This window comes from Euprymna scolopes, chromosome 14 (assembly GCF_053919585.1).
Source record: "Euprymna scolopes isolate OS-2025 chromosome 14, ASM5391958v1, whole genome shotgun sequence".
NCBI lineage: Eukaryota > Metazoa > Mollusca > Cephalopoda > Sepiida > Sepiolidae > Euprymna > Euprymna scolopes.
The window spans coordinates 15,976,070-15,988,582 of NC_136495.1; the positions used below are offsets into that span (position 1 = coordinate 15,976,070).

The following is a 12,513-nucleotide window of genomic DNA, read 5'->3' on the forward strand; positions in this document are numbered from 1 at the left end:
ATAAAATAGCAAATAATATATGCATAGTTCGGAAAAAAACAAAAAACATAAAATTATTTTTTTTTTATTATTTAAAGAGATTTTATTGAATAAATGTTGTTATAAACGTTCCCCAAATAAATAAATTAAAAAAAAAATTGTAGTCCTAGAAAAGACGGCAGGATTCCATTTCCATTTGATGAAAACCGTTTTTTTTTTTTTTTTTTTTTTTTACCAATTTTTTTACAAATTCAAAACAATAGCCATAAAATAGAGACCAACTTGCAGAATACGAAAATACCTACGGAGCCAGTAACTTTTCTCTTCTTTTCCAAACAACCACCAACATGTCTGAGGCCGATCGAAGGATAATCCGATCAAACGTTGCACAAATAACACCCAAGATGAGAACAATAGTCTGATCAATACAAATAATATTGTGTTTCAAATCAAAGGGCACCTTCTTAGGCCTAACACTTAATTTCTATATCAGATACATAAACGTTTGAATATTCCATTAAAAATTTTTTTAGAGCATTAATTTTACTCTCGCTAATTATATTAACTTCTATATAGTATTTTGACAGCAGAAACTCCCCTCTGGTCCAAAGTATCGTAGGTTTGCAATAACAGACGCCACATAGTAATTCATTACATCTAGGCTATTAGCTACTATCTTATGTAATTTTCGAACACAATTTTAGACACATTAAGTTGTTATAATAAAATGCTATGCTGCATCCTAGGAGCATCACCATCACAACATCTATAGAAGAAGGAGCCCCTATTTTTCTCTATAAATATTTAGTCCTCCCACTACTACCAGTTGACAATGGGACCTATTCTACATTTTCCTACGATACTCACATTGCACATATCATAGCTGGTTATTAGCTGCATACACAATCTTTCCATTACCCAATTAAAAAAAAAAATTCTCCCTTCTCAAAATCCGCCCCATCTGATTGACTGACACCAGCCAATTCTAGTATTCCAGAATCCACTTCTTCATACATAAATGAACACACGTTTATTTTTCGATTTTGGAGCGTACTTACAACCCTTACACGATCCTATTTTTTTGTTTGATTTGTTTTTGCTAATTTTATTTATTTATTTATTTATTTATTTTTTTTTTTACATTTATTATTACTGTGGACGCTTGTACTTACATATTTTCCTATGCTTACCTATCATGTTAATTATCGTGTCAACTGCTTACAACCCTTACACAATGCTATTTTTTGTTTTGTTTTCATTTGTTGAATTCTAGAACTCAGTTTTCTTTCTAGAGTAAAAGTCTGCCTGCCGAACCAATTTGCCTTGCATTGTTGTGTTTCTGTATAAACGAAACTGTTAAAGTTCATTTAATTGTAGAAAAGATGTTAGCATTTTTATATGGAACTCTGGTGATCCTATTTTCTTCTTCATTTCAAACCAGCTCAGATGAATACGGATGCAATAAAGCCAACCACTCTACAGTTGTGACCCATTGGGTCACATGTACATCTAGGAGATATGTCTTTAAAGTCTGTCGATATAGAAGTCTTCTGGGGGTAACAATGGTTAACGATACTGATTGAAAACCAGGATCTGCCAAATTCAAATCCAGTTTATTCCACAAAAACTCTTGACATTATGCCTAATTTCCTGGAAAGGAGATAAATAGAATAAGTCTTCAAAATTACTTTTTATTTTTTTCATAACTAGCGAGAAATCAGGGTGACAGCCATTTTTTATTATTTATCATAATAGGAGATGGTTTGATTTGTTTTGTTTTACAGCATATCAACACTTTTGGGTTATTTAATGCTGAATTCAGTAATTTCGGAAAAAATTTTATGTTTCAAATTATTTATATCTTTGAATATTTATTCATAGTGTTTGGTTTGGTTGTTTTATAGAGTAAATTTTTTTTTTTTTTTTGCTTTTGACTTTGCAGAATATGATCAAGTTTTGCAAAGGGGGAAAAAACAATATCATTGTTTGATGCATTTTAGGTCAGGAAGCTGATATCTTCAGACAACCTGATCTAGTAATACTATAAATAAGAGATGGGGTTTCAAATAACAGCAGTTATTTCATAACCTTTGACATTCAAAAATGTTTTTGTAGCCTTTAAATTGGTGGACAGAATGTCAAGTATTATGGTTTAGTTTTGCTCCCAAATAAAAAAAAAAAAATAGACTGCCACTATGAATATAAAAGAAAAAACACAAAAAAACTTACCTTCCCATTTATCTTTGCAAATAATATTTGTTGAATGATGGTAGACATTTTGATTGAGGTATCGTTGCATGAAGTGTTTGGCAATGCTGCTCGATCGAACAAATAGACGAAGCGTGATTTCATTATCTGGCGAATCATTTACTTTCTGCCATGAAAGAAATACATAGAAATACATAGTCAGTAGAGAAAATGAAAACCCCCCCCCCCCAAAAAAATTGAAGAAAATTAAAATGGAAGCCGATGCTAGTGTGATTAAAAGATTTAGGAATTGATCAACATGGGAGGTGAGTGCATTTGAGAGAGTGAAGTGGCGGAATAGAATGAGAGTTGGTGTGAAAAGGTTTAAAAGTGGACAGCAACATGATGCGGAAGATATGAGATCAACAACGGGGAGTATTGTTGCCACATTTAGGCAGGAGCTGCTCAGAGCACCATATCCTGCCTTTGTAACAGATCAAAGATGCGCAAATGGCAGCTGTATGCAAATGACCGAGCTGTGTGCAAAGTGATGTCATGTCAAGGAAAAAGAAAAAGATTATGAAAAGAAAAACATCTGCACAGAATGATGATGTGGATCACGTTCGAGAGGATCTGGATCACATTAAAGTGGTGGAAATAAATGTCTGTTGTTCCAACGGAAAAACAGGAGTCAAGTTATTTTTTGTCTTCTGTTTCTTGTGACATACTCTGTATACAACGTGTGGGTCTCGAGTGTGGACATGTATAGACTAAGTTACACCTTGACAAAGTTCAAAACCAACTTCGAAATCTAGTAGGTGATGCTCTTTTCTCTTCTCAGCAACCTCTTTTCCACAGAAGAGACGTTGCGAGCCTGTCTCTGCTCTATCGTTATTTTCATGGTAAGTGCTCATCTGGGCTTTAATTTATGGTTAATCCTTTGCCAAATCTTTATAAAACAATACTCGTCTAGCTACAACCATTATCAACAATTTTCCCCACTCCTTATCTGTGCCTAAATCTAAAAGCTTTATTCTTAGAACTGCCTGCCTGTGGAATTCTGTTTCACTAGCCTGCTTTCCAGCTGACTACAACATGGTCGTCTTCAAGTCCAATGTAAATAAGTTCTTGTTGAGTTGTCCTCTTTAATAATCAAATTATACAGCATTTCCACCACTAATGAGTACTACACTATTGTCCCGACAACCACTGTACACTCATTTAATCCCTAGCCTTCAAACCTTGGTAAGTGGTGACTCCCTTGTCAAAAAAAAAAAAAAAAAAAGAAAAAAGAATAGTGCACTACAAAAATCAACAATTGCTAAAAAACAATTACATATGGCGGAATTATGATATGATGTGTGGACCTTGAATTGTCTTCTCATATGATTCAAGTGATGATCATGATAAAGTTCATTGAAGCACATGTCCTGGAAGCACTTGTAAGAGAAGCACAGGGATGCAATACTGTAGCGATGGGACAGGGGCTGGAGCTTAGTAGATGAAAAGAGGATTTAGGGAAAACAAAGGTTTTAGAAGATGTAGTGACGGAAAGAAAATATTAAGGTTTAAAAATATTTTTTTCTCTAAAGCATCAACTAAAGATAAAAGTTATTAGGTGTAATAAATCAATGATTGAACAAATGAATTGAATAAATAAATGAATGAAAAAGCGAAGAAAAAATAATGAAAAAATAAATGAAAAAAATGAATAAAAAACAATTTAAAATAAATGAATGAACAAATGAACGCATGAATAAATAAATGAACAAACAAATGACTGAATAAATAAACAAATGACTGAATAAATAAACAAATGACTGAATAAATAAATGAATGAATAAATAAATGAATGAATAAATAAATGAACAAATAAATGAATGAACAAATAAATGAATGAACAAATGAATGAATAAATAAATGAACAAATGAATGAATGAACAAATAAATGAATGAACAAATAAATGAATGAACAAATGAATGAATGAACAAATGAATGAATGAACAAATGAATGAATGAACAAATGAATAAATAAATAAATGAATAAATAAATGAATGAACAAATAAATGAATGAACAAATAAATGAATGAACAAATAAATGAATGAACAAATGAATGAATGAACAAATGAATGAACAAATGAATGAATGAACAAATGAATGAATGAACAAATGAATAAATAAATAAATGAATAAATAAATGAATGAACAAATAAATGAATGAACAAATAAATGAATGAACAAATAAATGAATGAATAAATAAATGAATAAATGAATTAATGAATAAATGAATGAACAAATAAATGAATGAAAAAATAAATTAATGAATGAATGAATAAATGAATGAATGAATAAATGAATGAATAAATAAATTAATGAATAAATGAATGATTAAATAAATAAATAAATACCTCCATTGCTTGTAATATTGACATACTGCGGAATCCATTTATATCTTCTTGGAGCTAAAAAATAAATTTAAAATAAATATTTGAAAAGGCGGGGTTTGAGATTAATCCATATTAAGGTTACATCTTATGTAGTTTTTGATTCGTAAATATTAAATCCTCCATTTTGAAATTTAAATTTTCCATAAAATATGTATGCATAATTTGTTTGAATTTCTTTTGACCATTGTTGCAATTCTATCATAGAATGCAGTTTTATATCACTTAATGCCAAATTCAAAAGTACTTAAAATTGCATATATTAAAGTTGTCTTTTTACAAATAAAATTGTAATGTAAAGGACATGCATAACTATTAGAAACTATACTTTTTAACCCATTAAAAATGGGCAAAAGTTATAGCCCGTTGACTTAAGTGCTTTTTGTCTAATTGATGGTTGAATATAATTAAATTTGTGCTCATTTTTACATTAAATACTGATCCTTATTAATCCCTAATTGTGAATCGAACAGATACCATAATACTTAGTTCGCTGCACCTTATCATAACAAAAGTTCATACAAAATTTCAACCAGATCGGGCCAGTAGCTGGAGAAAACTTCTAGAATAAATGTTGCATTGTGGTGATTAATCCTTATTATTCCCTAACTGTGTCTCGAGCAAATACCATGATACTTAGTTTGCTGCACTTTATAACAAAGATTCATAGAAAATTTTAGCCAGATAGGCCCAGTAGTTTCTGAGAAAAGGTGGAACAGACAAACAGAAAGATTAAGAGAAATATGATATAGTATAATACATAATATAAATATAAATTATAATATTTCCAAAAATACCATGAATTCATAGGAACTTTTCATGACCACTGTTATAATTCTATTCTGCCTTGAGCACCAATGATTTTGCAGTGATCTCATTTTGACCTATAATCTTATCAGTGCTTATTATGATATACCTTGCGATCAATTATTCACCCCTGCCTCAGAAAGAGGTCCATACAGACACTACAAAAACTATTTCATTGCAGATTTTGATTGAACGAGAGATTGGACACTTTCTCAATCAGGCTCCCTGAATCTTGGAATGGATTTCAAAGAGAAGTAATAAATGTGCCAACATAAAAATTCAAGTTTCCGAGTCTATAGGGAACGAACTCGCATACAACGTTTTCTTTCATATAATAGTAGAGATAGGGATTATCAGGAGCAGCTAAAAGTTTTATTCTCCAGCATTTGCTTAAATTAAATTATCTCTGCTACAAATTGAGGGTATACGTTTTTTTAATTCAATTTTCACCCCAAACAAGGCACAGTGCCACTTTGATGTAGGAAGCTACTATAGGGGACATAAGTTGCAGGGATATTATGAAGGGAGATGAGCAGCAAGATGTCTGTTCACATTACACTTGAACTTCTGCATGTCAGTACAATTGGGAAAGTAGAATCCCGGAAGGGAGTTCCAAAGTCTAGCAGTTCTGTGGGAAAAAACTATTAGAGTAGAGAGATTTCTTATACTTAGGGATCTCTACTGTGTAGGGGTGGGATTTAGCTGCTTGTCGGGTTTGTCGGGGATATTTACAAGGGGGTACAAGTGCTTTCATCAGAACATCCACCATTAAAATACTTGTAGAACAGGTAGAGGGATGCAACATTTCGTTGATGAGACAGAGGCTGAAGCTTGGATGACAGTTCAGGACCTATCAGGTTGGTGACTCTCATTTGAACCCTGTTCAGGAGTGAGAGCCTAGTAGCAGATGCACCAGCCCAAATGTGACAACAGTACTTCATACATGGGCGAATGGTGGCCTTATAGAGGTACAGGATACTTTCGGGCATAAGTAGCTTTCTAGTATGGTAGAGAGAGCCCACCTTCTTCGCAGCAGCCTTGGCAATACTCTCAATGTATCTGTTCCAACTCATGTTTCCTGTGAACGTTAGGCCGAGGAGTTTAAAAAGAACTTTATACAATTTATTTTGTGTTACTTATCACTGATTATTATACAACACGTAAATACACATTGGAATCATTTAAATAAAAATATATAGAAATTAAGATTTATTGATATAAGATTTGTTATTTATGTTATTTTTGCAGGCAAACATTTTCCTTACCACTGCAAGGTCGACTAGTTCCTGGCACTGGTCATCACGTAAAAAGCCATCAACAACAAGACGATAGTCACCAGACAAATCGTTTGGTTCCGCCATGATTCGAAGACCAAATTTTTGGAATAGATACAAATGGTGATTTTCATGTAGATGCTTAAAATCTGTGGGGTTGACATTGTCTAAATCGATCACTTTCTCCTGCAAAATAGAAATTAAAATTCAATAGAAATATTTATTTGCAAATCAAAAAGAAATAAAATGGCATGATTTTTTTTTTTTTTTTTTTTACAATAAGTTTTAACTGTTCTAAAAATCATATCAGGTTGTTTCATAAGTTCCCGTTTTCATAAAAAAATTATTGTTCTAAAACAGGTTTTGATATTTGGCAAAATGTTATATATCATTAGAAAGCACGTATTCTGTTCTACAAGATAATGGTCATAGTTTTTTGCTCATATAATTTTTTCTCGTTTTTTCAGAACCATCAAATGGATTGTCAAGTAGATAAAAAAAAATCACATTTTTGACACCTTCTTTTCGCCTTTAATCGAGGACAAAAAGCGAATGAAGTGACCAAGGATATTTGTGCCGTATATGGAGAAAATGCTATAGCTGAGGAAACTGTTAGAGATTGGTTTACCAGATTCAAACATGGTAATTTTGACCTCAGTGACGCTCCTCGTTCTGGAAGACCAATCAAGATAGATGAAGACATATGAAGATGAAGATAGATGGCCGTCCGATATGTAGAGATATGGGTGAAAAGATGAAATGTAATTTTGCGACAATTTCTCGCCACCTTCAGTCGATGGGATTCACACAAAAACTTGGAGCTTGGGTCACACACGAACTTACTTTTGCTGTTAGAATTCTTTGAATTTCTTAAAGAAAAAAAAACGGCTAAAACTTATGCAACAACCTAATATATTATCACTTTCATGCATTAAAAAAAAAAAATCAGGCCCTCAACAAAAATGGTTATTGCTAAGAAATCTAAGGTAAAAAATAATTTAACTTTTAAAATGAATTGTTCCAAAATCAAATTATGCTGTCCTCTTGGCTAGAACAGTAAAATTTCAAACAAATACATTTTAAAAAGTAACATTCGTTTTATTGGTTTTGAAAAATTGTAGTTGAAAATAATTTTATGCAAAAAACAATATTTATTGCTTTAAAAAAAATTAAATTATTAGAATTTTAGAGAAAGGAAAAATTATATTACAGAAACTAAAAAGCCAAATAACAATGTGTGTTTTTGTTTTTCTAAAATAAATTATCTTAAAGAATGAACAGCTTTCAACTTAAAAAAAAAGTTTTCATCGTTTTATTTATTTAAAGAATATTTAGCTCGTCACGACAATTATTTTTACAGAAGAAAGAATAATCTTTTTCTGAATATTATTCACCCCGACAAACGTTTATTATTTCAAAAAGAATATTATTATCAAAGTAAATTATAAGGATTGATGTAGAAAGCATTGTGGCATTTCCACAGGGTGAAATAATATTTTGGTTCTTTTTACATGGGACAATTACTGTTTTACCCTTGGTTTGGGATCACCAAACAGCCAACATTTTGAATTTTAAACATTCCATGGATAGAAATGATATAAGAATGATATGAAGGATGCAAAATATGACTCTTCAAGGCAGGTTTAGTTCTGATGACCTCAGAGGAAGATAAAATCTAAACAGCATACTAATAATTTGTATGGTTAAAAAAATGCCCATAAGAAATTAATTTTTGGCTTCAATTCATCATCAATTAAACATCAGTTTTACGTGCTAACATGTGTTGGATGTCTTTTAAAAATTGACTCCCAGACTAAACCTATCTCTGGCAAGTTCATCTCTATCACTTAAAACTATGTTTTCTTTGGCCTTCGTCTGTGAATTGATCCAGCAACCTTAACTGTTCTCCATCTACGAACCCAACAACTTTCATCTATTTCAAAATAGCCATACTATCAAAGTCTCCTGTTCTGCACACATGTAGATATAAAACAGTGATCTGTCTGCATAGAGGTTGCAGTTTTTATTCTTTCATTTATTTTATAAAGGGAAGTCGTCTGTTAGTGTGTGTGTCTATGTATGTATGTATGTATGTATGTATGTATGTATGTATGTGTGTTTGTATGCCCTGCTAGTTTATTGAATAAAAGTGAACCCATGTCTGGCATGTTTTGTAGTAGAAAGGAAGAGGAGGTAGGAGAAGAGGAAATAAATAAAAGGTAAAGAAGTACAATGAGTAAAAGAATAGAGGATAAAGGGAAGAAAGGATAAGCAATGACTCAACAGTAAAAAAAATAAATAAACATTTGTTACAAAAGTGTATAAACAGTTCCTGTTAATCTTTTTTGAACGAAATTATAATGTACATTCAACCTTTTCACATATGTTAACGTGTAGATGTATGGGTTTGTAGTTGTGTTAGCATTCACCATGGTCAGTTGAGCCTGTTCCTCCAACTGAATTCCCTGCATCTCATATAGACGTCACCCAGGCATGTCGGTTTGAAGCTGACCACTACATCGTTTCTTCCCTGGAGTGGAGTTGGGTTGAAGCTAGCACAGATGAAGTCATTTGGTTGCTGGTGCAGAGTATGACCAAAGTTTGAGGGATTGTATCCGCCAGTGCAAACGAATGGTGGCATTGGCAAACCCGAAGGATGTGGCTTAGACATTGATAGTCAAAAATTTCCAGTCTGCACAGATCACAACCTTGTACTCGCCACATTTCGCGTCCATATAGGAGAATAGATGTGCAGGTGGGTACCTACCATTGGACAATTTTCTTTTTGTCTACATATCACGGTGTTCAATACTACAGGCCACTTTACAGTGCAGCTGAGAAGCTGCATGAGAAACTTATTTACAAATGTTTAATTTTCAGAGATTTTGGAAAGAAATTAACTAATACTCTTAGTAAAGGTATGAACCCTGAACTCCCATGCAAAATATGTTGATAAAATTCAACTATGGGAAAGTATATGAAATCTACAAAATATAGTGCTTATATCAAAATAGCTAGTTTGCTGACAAAGCATCTATCACCATAAAGAACTTGACATTCTGTCCAAGTCGGTTCCCATGCCATAGTTGCTAACGTTGATCACTATCTCTACAATAAATGGAAAAAAAAAAATTCAATGAAAGACAGATGTAAGTTTATTTTTTTTGTGGCAAAATTCCATGGCGTTTTATATTACAGGCCGCTTCATGGTGCCGCTGAAGAGCATGATTTGATATATTTTTAACAAAATTTAATCAACTATATTTGGAAATATATAGAATATCATGCAGACATATCTGAGGATGTGTTGAAGAATAAATAAACAAAAATATGTATTTTTTTATTTATTATTCCATTTTCATCCCAAACAAGGCACAGTGCCACTTTGATGTAGGGAGTTGAGCAGCGAGATGTCTGTTCACATTACACTTGAACTTCTGCATGTCAGTACAGTTCTTAAAGCAGGAACCTGGGAGGGCGTTCCAAAGTCTAGCAGTTCTGGGGAAGAAACCATTAGAGTAGAAGGCTTTCTTACATCTAGGGATCTCAACTGTGTAGGGGTGGGATTTTGCTGATCGGGTTTGTCGGGGATACTTCTGTCAAAGGAGTACAAGTGCTTGTTCAGAGCATTCACCGTTAAAATACTTGTAGAACAGGCAGAGGGATGCAACATTTCGTTGATGGAACAGTGGTTGAAGCTTTGATGACAGTTTAGGATCTATCAGGTTGGCGACTCTTTTGAACCCTGTCCAGGAGTGAGAGACTAGTAGCAGATGCACCAGCCCAAATGTGACATTTTGTTGTGGAAATGGATAAGTGTTAAACAACAAGGTAACTAAGATGTCTGGCTTTGTTGTTTTGTTTTCCGGCATATCAACCCTTTTCAGGTTATTTAATGCTGAATCTAGTCATTTGAGAAAAAGTTTGGATGCTTCAAGTTCTTTCTATCTTTAAATATTTATTCATGGTGTTTAATTTGATTGTTTTGGAGAAAAAAAATTGTTGTTTTCGTTTTTTGTTTTGCAAAGGAAAAAAATAACTATCAATATTTGGTGCATTAAAGTCAGGAAACTGATATCTTGAGAAAATCTGATCTGGTGAGACCAAACGGAATCGTAACCGTCCTAATATTATTAACATTATTAATATTACAACGGCTGCAACAGAACTGTCTATTCACAACAAGGAGGCATAGAATGTGTGTCACATGATGTTTATGCTTGATCCAGAGAAAGCACAAAAAATGTGCAATAGATACCAACACTGGAATCTGATAAGTAGGGCTATGACAACAGCATATTCTTTTCATTGTTTTAACTCTCGAGTATATATCCGACACAGTTAATCAACTGAGAACCACATCACTCTATATAAAAGCATATAAGATATCAACGGATACACACTAGAGAGTCAAAACAATGAAAAGAATATGCTGTTGTCATAGCCCTACTGATAAGCCATGTTAAAATCCAGTAGCATCTATTTCAGTCAGTTAGACTGTAATACAGTTGATAAAGGTATGAACCCTTCCCCCCCCTGCTAATGGGTATAGATGGTACAGGTGCAGCAATATTTAGAAGCAGGTGTTTAAACATAATGTTAAGAATGGTATTTTTCATGTAACATTGAAATTAAGCAGAGAATGTAAAATTCTTGTCAGAAGAAAATAATTGTGAATCCAAATTTTGTTATTTAATGAAGTATGTGGAAGAGAAACTATAAAGTTCCTACCTCTGAGAATTAGTGATTTTTGAGTGTTCTACCATCCTAGAAGGGTTACAAGAAAAAGACGAAATTCATCTGAGTGCACAGGGTGGAACGATAAAAATTGTCGTGACGACACATGATTCCATTTCCGTTTGCTGAAAACCGGTTTTCTTTTTTTATTGTAGACCATCTACTAGTAGGCCAGTTGTGTACAAATACCAAGAGTGATAGGAGCCTTCTATCATGTCTGAAAGTGACACAATGTTCAATGAGTGAGATTGGAAATGCGCCGCTGTAAAACTCCTGTTCTCTACTGATCCAAGTTATAATAACAGGACCATTGCTAGCATCCTCAACATGTATCGCGGGATTGCCATGAATAACAGGAACGTACCCAGGGTGATGAAAAGAAAGTTTCCGGCCACGGTTATGACACTTGGTGTGGTTTGAAGTGAGGGCTACATCATGCCACCTCACATCTTTGAAGTCGGCTGGAAAGTTAACACCAAGGTGTATCTGGATGTGCTGAAGAGTGTGATGATCTCCTAGGGCAATCACGTGGCCACTGGCAGACCCTGGGTATGGCAGCAAGACGTGGCACTGGCCCACAAGTCCAAAGAGACCCATGCTTGGCTTCAGAAGAAGTATTACGACTCTTAAGGCCCATATCACTACTTCGTTTCGTCATTCATCGAGAACATCACCAACATAACCTCCCACAACACCAAAGTTAGCCTGATCGCCGCCATCTGCCTAGTATTCACTGAGCTTCTGCCTGTGATTGTAGGAAAGGCTGCTCCCAATTTCAGAGCCGTATCTAGGCAGTGATTGAGGCTGAAGGTGGCTACATTGAATAGACGTCAGCTCTACTACATAATCAAGTTACCTGAATTGATTTTCTCAATAAAAGTTTTAAGATAAAACTGTAGTGTTGATTTCTTTAGGGTGACATTTTATAGTCTTTCTTGTGGCATTTTTTTTTTTTTTAATTAGGCTATTAGAGTAGAAGGCTTACTTACTTCTAGGGATCTCTACTGTGTAGAGGTGAGACTTTGTTGCTTGTCGACGGGGGTATTTACGTTGAGGGGGTGCAAGGGCTTACAGGGGTTCT

The 12,513-nt window shown here is 33.6% G+C and overlaps 1 protein-coding gene across 4 annotated transcripts in view; it reads right to left on the bottom strand.

Annotated features, from left to right (window-relative positions):
- LOC145292869 (prolyl 3-hydroxylase 1-like) overlaps positions 1-12,513 on the bottom strand; it is a 388,700-nt gene that overhangs the window by 63,873 nt on the left and 312,314 nt on the right. For all 4 annotated transcript variants that reach the window (XM_080138981.1, XM_080138979.1, XM_080138980.1 and 1 more), the window contains exons 7-9: positions 6,687-6,881; positions 4,579-4,632; positions 2,209-2,353 (exon numbers count right to left, since the gene is read on the bottom strand). In XM_080138981.1, the coding sequence (XP_079995107.1) occupies positions 2,209-2,353; positions 4,579-4,632; positions 6,687-6,881 (394 nt within the window). The remainder of the gene's footprint in view (positions 1-2,208; positions 2,354-4,578; positions 4,633-6,686; positions 6,882-12,513) is intronic.